Here is an 18,014-nt window from a genome sequence, read left to right as displayed (position 1 = left end):
TGGTAGAGAAAAAAGAGGTTGTGGATAATTGGTTGATGTACAGATTCATGGCAAGCCATTCTACTGTTCGCTGGAAATCTTACCTGAAGTTTTTCACGTGGTCTTCCACTGTCGTTAATGCCAGAGCGCTGTCTAAGGCATTAACAAAGTAAAGAGCCTGCGTAGAGGAGCCCCAGTTTACTTCTGCATATAATAAAGATAAATAATGCATATTAAACCACAGGCTTTTCCCTATATTCTGTTGCAAAAATCAGCAGTGGTGTTATCTATGAAAAGCAGAGTATATTCTCTTGTACTTCATTGATACAGACCTGTTGTTCTTTGTGCTTCATAATAGAATGAATTGGTTTTGCTTGTATGATGCAGAAAACCCCATGCATGTAAACAGCTTCATTCTTATTTAAATGTTATTTAAACATTTGTTCTTCCCTTCTTACAAACTATTTTCTTATTTGTTCCATTAACTTTGTGTCCTTCTCCCATTTAGAAAATGGACAGCCCTGAGTTATGTATGTGGTGTGAAATTTCAGGAAGTGCAAATGAAACCAGTAGGAAGGAACACTGCTAGTGCCAGTTTGCTGTTCTACTGTATAGGCCAGAAATTGTTCTCCAAACCCCATTTTGTCATATACATCTTTTCTCATTACTGTGCAGCTGTTTGGTCAGTGGAGACATGTAAGAAATGTCTTTCTACACTTTGAGATCTATATGAATGCAGATCAAGTCCTGTTATGCCAAGATACAAAGCTAATTTTAAATGCAACTAAGTGGAGGTTTGTGTAAAGTTGCCTTTTCTAAGGAATATTAGTTTTGTCTGAACCCTCCAGTTGCTGGTAAATTACTACTGAACAAAAGTCACTCTCTGAGCAGGAGACAGAGGGCTTTTGTACAGTGGCTTCAGTGAATTTAACCAAGCTTTAAGGTGCTACTTTACATCAGGCAGTATCTAAGGAAAGGGTAGAAATCCTGAAATGTTTTTGACAACTGGCTTGAGATGGGTGTGCAGCTGATAATATATTTACAGGGAAAGAAGCACAGACCATCCCAGTGGGTGTGAGAGAGCACAGGCAACAGGAGGACAGGCAACAGCAACAAAACACAGTCTCAGACCAGGTGTTGCTGTCACAGGCTAACTCCAATAAAAGCACCTCTGTTGCTGGGAACCATGCCTCTTTTATTTGTTGGTTTTGTTTTATGTTTTCTGCTACAGAAGTAACTCAGGTGGTTAGCACTGAAATCTGGACCTGGGTTAGTTTTGTCCTGGATATGAATAGCCAGACTGTCTAGTCTTGGACAGCACATAGGTTTTTGAGGACAGCTCCTGTGATTTGCTGAGCTAGTAAGTGTTGTTTTCCAGCAGTAAAAGTGGGCCCATCTGTCTTGATTTATGGGGGAATTATAGGGAGGTGCTGGAGGATGATCACTTCATAAGTAATTCAGCTTGCATTTTTATTGTATAATGGGCAGCAGGTTTACATTTTGAATGAGGACCCTGCATGAGTCAGCTAAGAGCACTGCAAAACTCAGGTAAGGTTTTGTGCGTGGGTGGAAAAAAATTATGAGTGATACTCAGGTAAAAGCCCAAATGTCATAAAGATATGGTGGGAATAAACCAGTCTGCTGGAATGTTTACAGAAAACACTGAACCACACTTGAACTGCTTGTTAAACAGGCAGCCACCAGACTCCACCAGACTATCAACTTAATCTATATTATATAAAGTGGAGTTTAATGGGATGCTTCAGACTTCCCTCTAAATAAAGATAACACAGACAAATAATTTCTAATTCTGTTAGCAGAATTAATTCCTTTAAAATCCAGTCTAGCAGCACAACATATACATGTAATAATGGTGGGGTTTGGCCTTACCTGGCTTCTTATATGTTACATAAATGTATAGGAAGAGCTCAATGGCATAAGTAATGAGAGCTGCCCACCAGTTGATGACAAACATCACCCCGCAGCACAGCAAGGCTCCAAAAAGTGACACCCACATGTTATAATATCTGAATGCAGGTCTCCAACCTGTTTGAAAAGAATTGAGGAAATTGGAAGTGCATAAAATATATTGATAAAATTGTGATCCATGATTTTTGTGCATGAAATCCCAAGTACAGTTTGTTTCAGGCTCTGTCAAAAGGGATGGGAGAGATATCTGTAAATTCTTAGGCACCATATGTACGGATACTTTCAGGTGTTGGCCGATGTATGTTTCAATTTTTACAATACTGGGTCTCACAGGCCTTCACTTACTCTCTTTCCTACTGCTTTGTTCAGCCTGGCTTTGAGTAGCTATTCTGTTTATATGTATTTTTGCAAAATTAAAGTTTACTGGTTCAGAATATTTCAGAACATCAGAAGGAGATTACCTGTAACTCCAGATAACTGATGACTGTGTACTTTTGATGCATATACATGGAATTTATTATTGGTAGCTAAACACTTGCTGAGAGGAATATTTATCCCAGTACTGTAAGTGCACCTGTCTTAAACTTGGAAATTGCCTGATCTTATGGCAGAAAAATAAATTCATCTGCTATTGACTTTAAAAAGATATTATTCCTGCTGCTCTTCAGCTGCAGTACTGATTCCATCCCCTGCTACCAATTAAAATGATGAGGCAAGCACTAAGCCTTCACGGTTTGCAGGTCTCTGCCAGGTGTTCTACAGAGCAGACTTTGGAGAGGGAAAAAACACAGAAGATACAAGAGGCTGAGCAACCATATCCTGGATCATCTTTATAATGAGGGAATGGGAAGGACCTGCTGTGAAGAAATTTTCTGTCCTGCAGCCTTGCAATTATTATAATCTATCATTGTGAATTGGCAGAAATTAACTGGAGGAAATGAGAAAAGAAAAATGGCTGCAGTTCTGTCTGAAATGTTAAGTAGTGGCAGAGTAGAGTCAGATGTACGCAGATGAAATCTATAGAGGTAATTGTCCCTCAGCTCCAAGGCTGTATGGAGCAGATCTGCGTTTGTTCAGCTGTGCAGGTTATTAGCAGAAGTGCTCATCTTTTCTGCCCTCTAAACAAATGGCACTGTGCAGATCTATAGGAAGGAAGTTGATGCAGGCATTTATGTCAATACTGCAGTTTCTTCACACTGGAAATCAAAAATGTATTCCTCCTTGAGCTGAATAATTAATTCATAGAAGCAGGAAATTGTCTTTCCTGTGTGCCAAACCAGTGTTTCTCAGCTGATTGACTTTATTCCTGAAGGTGTCACCCCTTCATTCATGAGATTGTGAGAATCATTCTGCTGTGGCAATGCACAAATCTGACAGCCAGAATGTTCCTTTGCTGCAAATGTAGAGGGAGGATCTCAGGTTACCCTTGAACAGGACCTCGTTGTGCTTCACAGTTGTGCTTTACAATTCTGCTTCTAGACACTGCAGAGCTGTGCTGGTGCTGTTTGATGGGCCTGCTCTTGCTCCACATGTTCCCCTCCAGGCAGCATCACTTGTAGCACTGTTACTGTGCTTAGGAATCTCCCTGTTCATTTTGCTGTAGGTTTGGAGAAGGGAGTGATGACTCCCCACTACACCCTGCTTGCTTCATTGCCAGAGTTGGCATAAGCTTTTACCCACACATGTTTTTTAATAGTGAAGGGAAAAAATACCACCCTGAGGAGAATTGTTTTTTCTCCAGTGGGATGCACCAAAGCCTTTCTCATCCTGTACAACTGTAGGCATTGTAAAGACTAGAGCTGTCATTATCTTCTGGAGATAAATAAAATGCCATCATATTCAATAAGACATCAGATCACATAACTTAGATACTTCACACATTCTACGGTTTTCTTTGACATACAGCCTAGAGCTTCCAGAGATCAGACTATAAAGCCCATATTTAAATCACTGCTGAATGCAGACTCACCTGGAGATTTTGCATATGAGGCATGAAAGCAGGAGAAATTAATCAAAGCATATGAAGCCAGGAAGAAATTGGAGATGATGGGAGCAATGGTATTCAGTTCAGCTGCAAGACACATACACAAGTCAGACAGAGGCATCAGTTTCCTGGACTGTTGGCTAGCTGTTTCCTAATGATGCATTAAAACTGAACATTGTCTGCATTTATCATCCAGAGAGAGCTTGGGTATTTTCCTGTCTTACTAATTTAAGGCCACCTTAAATTGATCTACCTTCATTCATATGACTTATGTCTGCTAATCCTGATTTTAATAACATTATGTGCTGTGCAGTGGTATACTTGATACTGTGATTCAGCATACTGTCTGTTAATGATGTAGATCTGATGTAAAGTTCAGAATTTTAAATACATAATTGACAGGATGGATGCATTTGAAAAAAATATTTGTAGTTACAACTTAGTAGGAATATGAAATCTCTACTAGACATCCTGTTTACTTAGTGTAAGACAGATTGACTTTCAAATCTTGGAAAAACTGATGTAACAATCCCTGCACCCCTAAAAGTGGTAGCTGGGATTTTCTTTCACCAGTGCTGGTAAACTGGGATTTGCTTTGGAGCTGACTGTGGGAAACACTTGGCCAGAATAGACTTCCTAATTATCTCAAAATTACCTCAGGCCTATGTGCAATATAAACTGGAAAACCATTTTCAAAGATTGTGACTTTGCCTTATCTGATAGAGTTCTAAGCACTGCCCTCTTCCAGCAGAGTGAACAGGAATTGCAGCTACTCTGCATCTTGGAAAATGAGGCTGTGGTGGTGGTGCTAAGTCACTGGAATCCCTGCTGGTTTCTTTTTGCCTTCATTAGGAATAATGGAATTGCTACCAGGACTTGTAGTGTGCTGATGTCAGAGCTTACCCGACTGGAAATTTTGCAAACCGCAGCTACTAATTGTATTAGAGTATCAGTTTGTATAATTTCAGAACATGACATTATAGCAGCTGTGTAACATTATACAAACCAATCAAAATGAATGCCATGGCGATCACAAAAGTGAGGACATATCCCCTGATAGGCTCGTTGTTTTTTCCATATCCTTTGGCAAAGAATTCAAGCCCTTTGTAGACGTTGTCCTTGCAAAGAGCCTGGTAAGAAAATCAGCACATAATTCTATTAAAGCAGCACTTTCTTGCACCAGAAGTCAATGTCTGTGAGTGGCAGCTTGCTAGGCTTTTGCTAAACAAAAGTTAAATCTGTCTTAGTGCTTCAAGTACATCAACTGCTGTGGCATGTGAACATTTAAATAAGGTGATAAGACAATGTGCAACTATGTTATTATATCGTGGGAAATAGAATCACAGGCATTTAATGCTTATTCAGTGCTTTTTTTAAAAAAAGGTAATTAAATAGCTAAATAGAGTCTAAATTGGGAGAAGTTGAAGCATAAATCAGTGGTTTGATGTAATTTGTACAGCTTCTCTCTCCCATGCCCTCTGCTCCCAGCCTGTCCGCATTGCTGCTGCCCAGACAGCCTCTGGACAGCCTGTTAAGAGCACACCTGACAGCCCCTGAATCTTACGGACCTGAGGGCTCCTGCTGCTCCTGTGCTTACAGGGTGACTTTTTGTAAGAAGATAGAAGTGGTCCTGAAAGTACCCTTGAAGCTATTTATGACAGGCACATGAGTATCCCCTGCTCCTGCAGCAAAGCTTAGCTCTGACCAAAGGAACATTATCACCCTTGCATGATGATAAGACCTGTCTTTTTCTGCTGAAAAACATTCTACATATTGTTTTCCTTGCCTCTTCCAGACACGTGTCAGTGTTGCTTAAGTATACATTACATTTGGCACACAGAGTTCAGTTTTGTCTCTGAAGTAAACCCAAGGATAAGGAAATGCATAGTTTAATTTTACCTGGAAAACTTTGGGTGCGCTGACAAGAGATGCTAGAGCTGATGACAGAGTAGCTGAGAAGATGCCAGCTGTGATGAGAGGACCAAAGCCAGACACCATGCTCATCACCTTTAGGGAAAAAATGAAGGTAAAAGGAATAGGCTTGCATTTGGATGCACTTTTTAATGACAAACCCATTTAAGTGCTCTATGTGTCTCTGCTTTTCATGGTTCTAAATTTAATCCACTAAAAACAGTGCTATTATTTCTGGTTTAGTTAAAAGGAATGGAGGCAAAGCCAAATTTTTATTCAAATATGCAGCTGTCTGCTGGGACAGATGAGTACTCTGTGAGATTTCCTCACTGACTTAACTAACTGATTGCTATAAGTAACAGCCTCTACTTGATGAGTAAATAGTCAGCTTATGGACAAGAAAATGGAAATGGCAGGAAAAAGCACCAATGTATGAAATGTGTTTGGAGGCACTTTATTTTGTTTGTGGGGTTTTTTCCCTTGACTATTTGATATGGCTCAAAATGAGAGAAAATGCCTGGTGGTGCTGACATAACTGCAGTGCTGCAAACAGTAATGGTGGGCACTGTCAGGCCTCCCTCAGCCCTCCCAGGAGCACTGGGCTGGCCTTTGTGACTGCTGAAGTGACAGGGTTGTTGGGAAGCACTAGACAAGGAAACCAAAAGATGGACAGATGTGATTGGTGATGTGTGGGCAGTACTTCAGGAAAGAAACCAGGGATTGCTGAAGATTTGTCAGAAGCAGTCATACTGTTTTCTGGCTCTAGTCTGGCAGGGGTGAATGCAAGAAGTGAAAGTTTGTCTGGCTGCAGGGAGGTCACTGATTTTTGCCCGGAGCGTGGGCAGCTGAACTGAGGTGGGAGTAAGGATAGTAAATGATCAAGGAAGGAAGGGAAAGTAGTCTATGAAAGGGACAGCACATCCCTTTCAAGGTGGTTACCCAGCCCTGTCATTTAGCAGAGCCAGCTGGGAAAAAAGTGAGTGACTTTAAAAGCTACAAATGACTCGTTGAAAAGCATGTGCAGGTGGGTGGTGAATTCCTCTCGCTGGCCATGAAGCACAGGGGCTGAACAGAGATCTGGGACCTGTGGTTGTCAGGCTGCAGAACTGCTTTACTTTGATGCTTTGCCTAAGCTTTATTTTGAAGAATAAAAATGGCAGTCTCTTTCTGGCCTAGGAGAAAGATTCCATTACTTTTCACTTGATTTTTTGCTCTACTATTTTTGGACACTTTTTTTAAGACGTCAGAACTCTGGTTTTTGTACTGTGACACAACCCTTTAACTGTGACCACAGCACCCCTGAGGTAAAATCACATCCATGTGTCAAGAGCAGTGAGGTGAATTCCTCATCTAACAGGAGCTCCTGAGGTCTCTGTTAAGTCAGGGCTTTCAGTCTGAAGATGTTACAACATATACTGCTGCATGGTACTTGTTAAAAGAGGAGATAAAGGCCTTACCAGAGTGTTAGGAAGGCTGGTGATGGGCCGGGGAAGGTAAACGTGCAATGCAGGGGATTTTTTGCCTTTCATCATTCCTATAGTTTACTTTTCTAGATAAAACCTGTTGTCCTGTTGTAGTTGTCTGCAAATAATGGTTTTGCATGTTTGTACTTATGTATTCATGTATTGCTTATTATGTTAATATATGCTTATATGCTAATACATATTATCTAATTGAAACCTGAAAATTATTCATCAGCCCATAATCACATGGCTGACTTGCACATCTGGAAAAATCATAGCCCAGGCCACAGGCAGATGATCCATTGCAGCTCATTCCAGGTACAATTGTATCATTGACGTTTCCAGTAGCATCTCGTACAACACAGGAGCCTGTGGAATCAATGATATATTTTTATTTTGCTTTCTTGTGACATTGAAAGAATGTTCTTGCCACACTTTGACTCCTAGACTGCACTTTTTATACAACTGCTGCCTCAGACTCATCCCAAAGAGCAACATTTCGTGTTGGACTGGGATTACTTCCCTGTACTGAGTTTCTCATGGTGCCTGTAAGAAAATATTTGCTTCTGTTACTTTTAAAATAGTCAGCCACTTAAACTAATAAGGATTAGCATATTTCTGAGATTAGAGACCCAGACAGAGATCAACAATGATTTGACTAATTCAGAAGTCTTTTGTCTTCCTGTTACCACTTTTAAACAGCAGTTTGTTCAGAGCAAGCAGGTCAGTGAGGTTTTTAGGTCTAGGCATACCCTTTTATCTGTGTACAAAATTACTTTAGAGACCCAGATCCTCAATCCTGTTCACATTGTCACAGCCCTACTGATCAGTATGATGAGAAAAACTTTGAACAGGAGAGATTACCTATGATCTTTTTGTGTTTATTGATATTTATACTGTCTCTTCTTTTGCCTATGTCCTAGTGTGACTTTATCCAAATAACGCAATGACCTGAGCTGAGGCTTGAGTCAAGTATTCTGCCTTATGCATGAAGTCAAAGAACCACAGAAGTTAAGAAGACTTGAGAGTCATCTCCCAGAAAAGGGAGTTCTCTGCAGGGCTTTCTTGTGGTATTGAGGTATTTGCTCATAAGAAAGTGTTGCTTACAACTCTTTTTCTTACAATACTGTTAAATGCAAACAGAAAATTATTTTTCTTGACCAGAGGTTTACTGTATGCTTGTAATGAGAATTTAACTGCATAATCCTCCAACACAGTTCATGGCTTCAGGGCAGGCCTCCTTTTCACTCATGCCCATTTTGTTACCTTGCATTCTACTACTGTAGAACATGTAGTTGTGTAGTTCCTTTCAGACAGGCAACTGATTACTGTCTTTGACATATAATGTATAAAATGTGTGTGTTACCCTGTTCCTGTGATTCTCATGTGTTCAGTAAGAAGATAAGCAGAAGCCATGTGAAATTTCAGTGTGAACCAGGAACAAAAGATCAGCAGATTGATCAGAGGTTCCTTTGATCTTTATTATGCTCATGGATGCTGTATGCTGGTGGTCATATCACTGAATCTTGTGCAAAAATAACCGTACAAGTTACTTGAAGGTCCAGCTGCCAGATGGGGACTTTTGTTTCTACTGATTGCTGCTTATTTTAAACCACTGTTTTGACATACAGTAAAATCAAAACTACAGTCTCTCTACATAATAAATCCATGGCATGAAAAAGCAGTGAGGCTTATCATTCATTTGCATGCCAAGCTTTCAAACTTAACTGTACAAGTGAAGCAGAGGTTCTGTACTTACCTGCACATATTGCAACAGCAATGTAAGCAATTGTGGTGATCAGGATGGCCAGCATTGTTCCCTGGGGTATGGCACTTTGTGGGTCCTTAAACAAAGCAGCGACATGAGAAACACTGTGAGTTTGTGTGCTGCAGCCTGATTGCATTTGCATGCTGGGAGTTGTGCCACACTGTGGTATGAAGATACCCTCGAGAGCAGATTTTTATCACTCTGACCTGGGCCAACATTTCTGGTCCCAGCATGCAGACACAGCAGTGTTCCTGTGGTGCAGCACTCCTACCCTGCACGTAGTGAAGGATATTCTGCAGGAGCAGAGCTCACTTTTATAGCAACACAAGGGTCCTGAGGTCTGCATTACTTGAACTCCAAATTCTCTTTACATTACAATTGGCTTTATTTTAATGTTTAATGATGTAGTGGGTAAATAGTTACTGAACCATCAGACTCTTGTGGATGACAAGATGGGACCATTTTTGGTTAATTGGTAAGACAGATGTAGTCACCCTGTACAGAATACAGTACTTCTGTGCTTTGCAAGCAGCAATTGTTAGTTGGGTCTTCAAAACAGCTACTTTCTTTTATTGTATTGACTTAATTTAGATAATTTAATGAGGCTGGATTATAATGCTTACAGAGTGGCTCACAACAGTATCAGGTTTGATAATGCAACTCTAAGTAAGAGTCTAAAGATCCGCACTGTTCATTTTAAAGGGATTTTTAATGCTAGATAACCTTACAATTTAGGGTGTGTTTGTTTATACTAGGAAGAATTTTTAATGAATTTTCTTCTTAAGTTGGTTTAGCATGGTTTCTTAAATCAAAGGTTTTTTGAATGCATTTTAAGTCACAGACTTTTTTATTACTATGCTTGTTGCAGAGTAAAAAACCAAAATACAAAGTTGGAGTTTACTGTGAAGCATACATGAATTGCTTAACTGGATTGGTAATTAATATGATTTTTAAACAAGGTAAAGATTTATTGAGCTGGAAAATAATTGTGGAGTCACTTCTGCTGCAAAAGAGCATTTGCACTCAGACCACGGTAACTTTATGCAGTTCTGATGTGCATGTTTTAGGTAATTTTTTTTTGTGGAATCTTGTGGTTATCTTAAACTCTGTAACATTACATCTTAAGGTCAAAGCTTCTTACAACTGAACGACTTTTATGTTTTTAAAATTTAAACCCATATTTACTATGCTCTTAGCACTTTAGGGGCTAAACCCCACTGAAGTCAGTAGGAAGTCACCAGGAATCTGTCCCTATAAGTAGGCTCTGGAGTAGGACACAACTTTAGTGAGTAGTGGCTGCAGGAGCACAAACAAAGGTGTTTGCAACGAATTCTAAAGAAAGTTTAATTGCTAAATTTTACACTTTCTAAACACTCCTTAGCTTGTCTTGTAGATTGTGGAGAGGCTGGTTAATTTAATTAGACTTGTCTAATTCATCTAAACATGCTCAGTGGGGAATCTGCTGGCTGGAGGACTTGGTTACAGAAGTCCACTTATTGTGAGACTGAAACAACTGCAGAGATCCAAGGGGAGAACTGCTTCCCTAGGTCTGCTCGGGTTGTTTCAAACAGCTGATGAAAGAAGTGCTGCTGCTTTGGGAGTCTGCCATGCAGACAGAGCACCATATATGGCAAAAGAATTATTTTTGTTTGATAAAAGGATGGAGATTGTGTGAGGCTGGTGCAGTCTCACTGGGCAGAAGTACAATGGTTTTTGGTTTTTTAATTAAAAATGGAATCTCATTGACGCTATCAGTGGCTCAGTTTCCACGTATTTTCTCTGTGCTTGGCTTGAAAAGCAGTCCTCTGAAAACAAAGGAGCTGAGGCATGCAGCTCAGGGTGAGGAAGGGAGAGAGAATTGGCTCTCAGGGGTCCAGGATCTGGTGAATTTGTGACTGTTGTGCCATTACAGAAATAGGAGACCTTTGGTTGAATCCTTTAAGGTCTGCAAGGCAATGGATTTATAGGATAAGGCAAAATAGTTTCATTTGACATGCTGGGGTTATCAAGCTGTGAGCCATCTCCTGTTGGTGATTTTGAGTGTTTTTGTCATGAAAACTAGAGGGCACTCAAAACTAAATTCCTGTCTCTAATTTACCTGTATGTTTAAATACTGGAAATTCCATCTCCTATAACTGCTAGATTGCAGGAGAAGAATGGGGAACTGACAGAATGGCCACAGCAAGACAACTGGGCACTCTTGGACCTCCTTTCCCTTTCTCTTCAGACTCTTTGTTTTGGTCACAGCTGCAAGCTTGCAGCTTTTCCTTTGAGCAGCAATACTGACATGGGATTGGGACATACTTGCTTTCATTAAATGCTCTGTTTGCTCTACCCTTGCTATGACCCTGAATACGAAAAGCTGATCTCCACTGATACTTGTGAGTACAAAAATGAGCTTTCCAGGTGTGCTTTTCAGGATGATGCTTGAATTGATGTTTACAAAAGATGAGCTCCAAGAGATACATGTGTATTTGTCTTATAGCGTGTGCTGCTAATGGACCGTTAATGATATATTATTACAGGCTACTGAAACATGTTTTTAAATGATATAGCAACCCAAATCTAGCTACAGTAATTTCTGTAAATACCCATAATGCATTATGAGAGAATTTGTGAATTGATGTTTTTAAATAATAAAGCAGCTACTTAAAAGAGAGAGCTTTGGTGCCCAAATTAAGATATGATTTAAAACTGAATACAGTGTTGATTCATTATTGGTTTTCTTATTATTTTTCCAACCTATGGCTAGTATTATGAAGTTCATGCAATACATACTTTCAGATCTCCTGAGATATTGGCTCCTGCAAGAATGCCAGTGGCAGCTGGGAAAAAAATGGCAAACACGGAAAAAAATCCTTCTCCACTTCTGAAATCTGGTCCAAAGTTTTCTGCAAATATTGATCCTGCAAATATAAGTGAGAATGAAATATAACAACAGGATTTGATTCCAAAGTTACTTAATGAAGGAGGTGAGTAAGCCAGTCTTTCACATCTGGACAAGTGGATTTGAATCTGTCTCACATCACAAGCAAAGTGAGTTTGATTTCCTTAGTCTGCTCCGCAGAAGGATGTGCTTGTCTGGGTCTCAGAGCTACAGATCCCTGTAGAAGTGACAGAAGTGTCACTGCAGCACTTGCTCTTACCTCTGTGCTAAAAATTTGTCTGTGTTCTACTGATGTAAAACTGACTCAAGCTGCATCTTACTGTGCTGTCAGCTGCAGCAGCACAGACAGACTGAAAATTAGAGATGAAATCCATTCCCTTTGTTTGCAAGCTCACTTAAACTTGGGCAGAAGATTCTGATCTTGTGACCTTTTCCAGTGGAATCCTTAGCTTACTATTAAGTCAAAGGAATAAAAACATAATTCTATGATAGATAGCAAGGTTGCTTACCTTGGTAATTAAAAAAGCCTCTTGCCTTCTTTTCAGTGTTGGTAGGAATGACTGTCCCAATAAAGAAATTTGCAATGGCGACAAGGAGAACAATCAGAAGAATAACTTGAGCCTTTTAATAGAAACAAAAAGATTCTCCTGTTGTTTTTAACTTCATTGCTGTGGAGATGGCTATACAGTAAGTTATCTGTATCTGTTCCCTATAACAGGTTATTAATTTCTATAGTTTTTGAAAATACCAGGAATCAAGATAGCTGAATCAGCTAATGACAACAGCAGATGCTTTTTACTAAGGGAGTAATGAAATATAGTGTTATAATTTAATTTTAGGTTAGCTTCCTTACAATAAAAGGCAAAATGGAACTGCTAATGAATTAGTATCAAGTATAAGACATTTTTATATTGTTATAATTTTTGTTTTAGTTGCAGGGGGTGTCACTTCAAAGATTATAGTATCAAATTGTTTTCTGATCTCTTTTACAAGTTGTTCTACTCTCCATCACTGCAAAAACAAGGGTGCTGTTGAACCTGATTTTGGTAGCTGTATTCTACTCTTTAAAGTATTTCCATTTGAATTTGCATTCTGACCTTTTTTACAGGTGAAGGAATAGCAGAAATCGTTAGAGATTAAGGAATGGGTAACAAATAGAGCTCTTCTGCTGAGTAGGGCTTAAGAAAGTACAGTGATAAAACCATATGTTGTTTTTTGCTGCTGTTTATTCTATCAAGCTGCATCAAAAATAAGGGCAAAAGGGGCACATAGCTAAGGCTCTGAATGATGCCATGAATTATAAAAACGAATATAACCAAGTTGTCTGCAAAACCCAAACTGCCTCTTTGCTTTTAACTGTATGTTCAAGGAAGAGTTTAGAGTAATTGTGCTTTCATTGAATGTAATGATTAAACTGCTATTGCTTTTAGAAAGATTAAGCATAAACTGAAACTGAGTGCTTTTGAAAATTCCATCTGTTGAATAGCATTCCTCACATACTAATGCTGTACAGCAGGTTAATATACTGCTTGCTTTTATATTTTTTTAAAAGTTTACCTTTGCTTCCCATTCCATGCCAGCAACAGAGATGCCAAGAAGACACACCACAGTGATGGTCCCTATGATTCTGATGTCGTTGGACTCATCTACCATCAGTGTATCGCTCTCCTGAAAGGGGTGAGAAATGTTATGAGAACCAGTCTTTCTCTGCCCAGCTGGTGGGATCAAGTAACAAGGTGAAATAGAAAGCAGTGAGCTGTCAAAGTTTCAGAGATTTGTGAGACTAAGTGTTTCTATGTCATGTTCCAGCTGGCTTTTTGCAGTTGGGGTTATTTGGCTATCTAATAGGATGTCTGTTCCTATTTGAGATTCTTGTCACGAAATGTATGAAATATATTCAAAAGGCAGAAATAATGAAGAAGCATTCTGTGGCATGTTTAGACACACCAGCTTCTTCCCTGCTAAAGATGCCTCTCAAACTTTATCTAAAATATATCAGTACTTAGGCAAAGACATTATGTACAACAAACACCACCATCACCACCCCTCCCCCCCCCTAAAAAAAAGAAAAGCCACACTAAACAAAACTGAACCAATTTCATCACATGCATGAAACATCTATATTTACCTTAAGAAGTTCTACAACTGTTTCAGCAAATCCAACTACATACATGGCAACTGCCACTGCATTTGCAAAGGCAAAGATAAGTCCTATAGATCCACCAAACTCTGGGCCCAGACTTCTAGAGATAAGATAGTATGCTCCACCTGCAGACAGAAATGATTGTTATTTCAGCACAACTAAACACTCAGGTTTTACATTTTTTTCCCCCCACATAATTGTTACTGGAGAAATCTGTGCTTTGAATCTCATAAATATAATCAGTCTTTGCCCTACATTAATAGGGGACACTGCAAAAAAGCAATGTGCTTTATACTGGTTCTGCATTCAGACTTTTCAGTATGCCCCTTTATTCCAGAAATCTTTTTAGTGCATATTAGCATGCAAAAGTGGACTTTGTTACAATTTTTCATGATGAATGATATAGTAACACAAAGGAGAGTGAACTTCACACCAAAAGGGTCCTAACTTACATGGATCTATCCCAATGTTAACATGACGACACATTCTGTGGTACATTGTTTAAGTTCCTGCATCATAGTGATGCAGTGAATCTTACATGGTTTTTGCATTAAATCTGTACGCAATTCCGTTTGCTGTTGATCCACTGGGAGAAATCACTGCAAATACACACATTATATCTTTGCTTATAACACAGTTATCTCAATTTCATTTACTTTTCTAATTCAAATTTGCAGATTTTTGGATTTTTCATGAGATCATATTCACTTACCTCCTCTTACTACTCCATTAGTGCAAATGGCAGACATGGAGATACCTGTCAATGTTGTTACTACTACACTCAGAGCAATAACTATGATTCCAAGACCTGAAAGATCGGAAAAAGAAAGTATATGCAAGTGCATTCCAGTACCTGCTCTGCTTTAGTGATGTAGGGAGAACTTTCCATTTTCCACAGGGCTTAGACCAGACCAGTTATAACTTAAAGGCTCTGAAATGCACCAAAACTTTGTTTCACAAAATACCTGACGTGGACATTTACAGCCAAGTTATTGACCCGTCTTCCAAGGAGGGGCTGAAATGTAAGGAGTGTCATAAAGAAGGCGTTAAACTGAAGATATCCTCTGATCTGCATCAGTCCTCAAAATGACAGGAAGAGATGTCTCATGCTCAGTTTGTTGAAGAATGTCCAACCTGGAATGCTCTGAATAGGAAAGACTGGCTGAAAGGTGAAAGAACTCTGTGAAAAGCCAGAACCGTCCCTTGCTCAGCAGTTGGCAGGAACATCTGAAATGTACTTCTCGGACTGAACTGAAATCCATGGTTAATTAGAAGTGACAGCTCAAACACACCTTAAATTGTGATGAGAGGTGGCTAGAATTGTTACCTTACAGTTCCATTAGATGTGCCCTGTGGTTTATGGTCCCTCTGGTTTGTCTCATGCAAAAATGATACATAAATACCTTCTGGGGCTTGAAAGCATTAGTAACCCTAAGATTTTTACCTCCACGGACAAACCCATTAGTTGCTATTGCAGAAGTTGACAACCCAGTAATTGAGGTTACCATCGTGGCGAGAAGAATTATGATTACTCCAAGACCTGTTAGTAATAAGAAGATAAAATATTTTACTCATGTTCCATGTTTCCTACAAATCATTCTTTCTTTGAATTGAATTTTCAGGCCAGAATCAGCAATAAACTGAAAAGATGGTTTGTTGGCCCCTTGCAGCTTGCAGAACACTTTCATGAAGTCTGTGTCACGATAGTAAATTATTCCCATCAGTCTTCAAGCACTGATTCTTTCTGATAGGAGTACCCTGTCCAGGAATTCTTATGATTTCCAAAGGATGGAGAAAATAAACAGGTGTCCCTTGACATGGATGCTTATATCTACCTTTAACACACACCCTGGCTGTTTAAATAGAGACACAATAACCAGAGCTCTTGTAACAATGCTATTGTCTTTCATCATTTAAATAAATGTTGAATCAGATGAAGACCGACTGTATAGATTCACAGTGCATGAGGACAAAGAGTCTGTCAGGCAGAGGTTCAGGGCCTGAGTGGGACCCTCCTACATCCTCACTTGATAAGCTATCAGGTGCTGGGCTTTCCCACTCTCTGCTCATCTGCCTCTTTCCCTGCAAAAAGTGGTCTTACTCTTAACACAAAACAAACACTTGAAAATGGAAATACTGCTTTTTAGATGCCATTTACTTTAACAGGTGACCTGCTATAATGGATAGTCATAGAGAACTTAGAATATTTTTCTTTTATATAGCTGGTATCACAATGATAATCAAACATCAGAATATCAGTTACAGGTGATTAGTTATAAGTAACTGGGTTTCAGTGTAAGACTGAAATCTGAGAATATTTCCAGTCTTTGGCTATATGGCTAGGTTTCTGTTAACTTTGTGAAACTGCTGGAAGTTATATGAGCAGGATGTGCTGTGCATGATTTAGAATCATAGAAGCATTGGTTTGGAGTGACTTCTGAAGGTCTGTTGCTCAGCCTCCCAGTCATAGCAGAACTACTGCCAGCACAGGATTAAATCAGTGATGAACTTGGCTAGCTGGCTCTTGAAAACCTCTGTGGATAAAGATCCCACAGCCTCTTTGGATTACATGTTCTAGGGCTAGATTACCTGCCCAATAAAAGAGCTTTCGTTTGTGTACAAACTGCACCTCCCAAGGTACAATTGCAGCCACTGCTGTTACATTTCTGGCACTACCTAGAGGAATTTGTCACTGTAGTTCCAGATCTCCTTTTTTTCAAGTCAGGTGAAGAAATAATACAATGTTTTTCTCTCAACTTTATTGCTTTTATTCTCATTTCTATCTATGAGAAGGGAGTGACAAAACTAGGAGGAAAAAAAAAAAAAGGAATTGCAGTTCTTAGTTTTATCTGAACTTACTAAGGCTTATGCAATATCTGTCTTGTTTCCATAGGGTTTCCATAGGCATTCAGTGTGGAACTGGAGAATACACATTGCTTGTTGCTGTGTTTATTGACCAGGGCTCATCCAGATTGAAACTTAGATCCTACAATTGACACTGAGCTAGAAGTATTACAAACTCATTGATTTATCTGCTGTATTTCTACCATCTGACTTACAGATCAGATTCCTGAGTTCAGTTCATACTGGATGGTTATAGACATCCAGTCCCTGAATTAATGTTCTTTGCTGCTTAAATTATAGCCATGTTATCACAATCCTTTAAGACAGAGCAGTGTAATATGTGAGCCATAAATGATATATGTAACATCGTGGAGGATATTTGAAGTGATTTGAGCCTCTAATAAATCATGTTTATCTTACTGATTTCTGAACCCTTACTATAACTAGTCATGCAAGTGTTTTATGTGCAGGTCTGAAAAAAAAAAATTCAAATGGTCATTCCTTTTGGTCAGCTACCATTACATAGAAGGATATTGTTCAACCATGCAAATTTCATGTCTGAGAAGTGGCTGGATATGACTTTAAGAGCTGTTAACTCTTCAACTGAGGAAGTGAGACACATAATTCTCAAAGCAGTTTTAAAATTATTTGCTAAGTGTATGTGCATCCTAGGGATACTTTTCAAGGATGTTCTATTGCATTTCAAAATTCATATTGTTAACATGTATATGATATATAGGGTCAGATATTTTGCTAATCTGATAGTAATATCTTCATGGGAAAGCTTTAATGATAATTTAAAAATAAAATATTTTAGCATTTAAGAAGAAAAGTGCATAAAATGAAGTGACTCAACAAAAGCATCATTGTAATATAATGTAATGTAACATAATTTTAGTACTTGGGGCCAGATTTGCAGGTAGCATAAACTTGGTGGTTTTCCCTGCCTTTGTTTAACCATTCCATGTACAGGTACAAATACACATTTTAGAGAGTCCCCAGATATTAGGTGGAAATAGCAGACTAGTTTTGGACGGGGAATCTTGTCAGAACCATACTGTCCCTTTTCTCCTAGCTGATGACAGCCAGAGAACCTTGCAGAATCC

The 18,014-nt window shown here is 39.1% G+C and overlaps 1 protein-coding gene and 1 long non-coding RNA gene across 6 annotated transcripts in view; one reads left to right on the top strand and one right to left on the bottom strand.

The window, feature by feature from the left end:
- The window catches only part of SLC12A1 (solute carrier family 12 member 1), a 44,796-nt gene that overhangs the window by 17,281 nt on the left and 9,501 nt on the right, over positions 1-18,014 (bottom strand). For 4 of the 5 annotated variants that reach the window (XM_066196009.1, XM_066196012.1, XM_066196013.1 and 1 more), the window contains exons 5-16: positions 15,509-15,604; positions 14,050-14,189; positions 13,479-13,589; positions 12,431-12,542; positions 11,813-11,940; positions 9,026-9,110; positions 7,484-7,635; positions 5,792-5,899; positions 4,899-5,022; positions 3,878-3,979; positions 1,870-2,025; positions 84-183 (exon numbers count right to left, since the gene is read on the bottom strand). In XM_066196009.1, coding sequence (XP_066052106.1) covers positions 84-183; positions 1,870-2,025; positions 3,878-3,979; positions 4,899-5,022; positions 5,792-5,899; positions 7,484-7,635; positions 9,026-9,110; positions 11,813-11,940; positions 12,431-12,542; positions 13,479-13,589; positions 14,050-14,189; positions 15,509-15,604 — 1,414 coding nt within the window. Of the gene's footprint in view, positions 1-83; positions 184-1,869; positions 2,026-3,877; positions 3,980-4,898; positions 5,023-5,791; positions 5,900-7,483; positions 7,636-9,025; positions 9,111-11,812; positions 11,941-12,430; positions 12,543-13,478; positions 13,590-14,049; positions 14,190-14,776; positions 14,873-15,508; positions 15,605-18,014 lie in introns of all 5 variants that reach the window. The other variant, XM_066196011.1, reaches the window with a different exon arrangement.
- LOC136296693 (uncharacterized) overlaps positions 1-18,014 on the top strand; it is a 35,750-nt gene that overhangs the window by 13,261 nt on the left and 4,475 nt on the right. Inside the window, exons 2-4 of the long non-coding RNA XR_010722986.1 lie at positions 11,819-12,006; positions 12,467-12,608; positions 13,502-13,598. This is a non-coding gene — a long non-coding RNA (uncharacterized lncRNA). The remainder of the gene's footprint in view (positions 1-11,818; positions 12,007-12,466; positions 12,609-13,501; positions 13,599-18,014) is intronic.

The sequence above is a fragment of the Chamaea fasciata genome, unplaced genomic scaffold (genome assembly GCF_029207755.1).
Source record: "Chamaea fasciata isolate MVZ Bird 193981 ecotype frontalis unplaced genomic scaffold, bChaFas1.0.hap1 SCAF_14, whole genome shotgun sequence".
In the NCBI taxonomy this organism is placed as follows: domain Eukaryota; kingdom Metazoa; phylum Chordata; class Aves; order Passeriformes; family Sylviidae; genus Chamaea; species Chamaea fasciata.
This window is presented reverse-complemented; position numbering and strand designations above follow the sequence as displayed.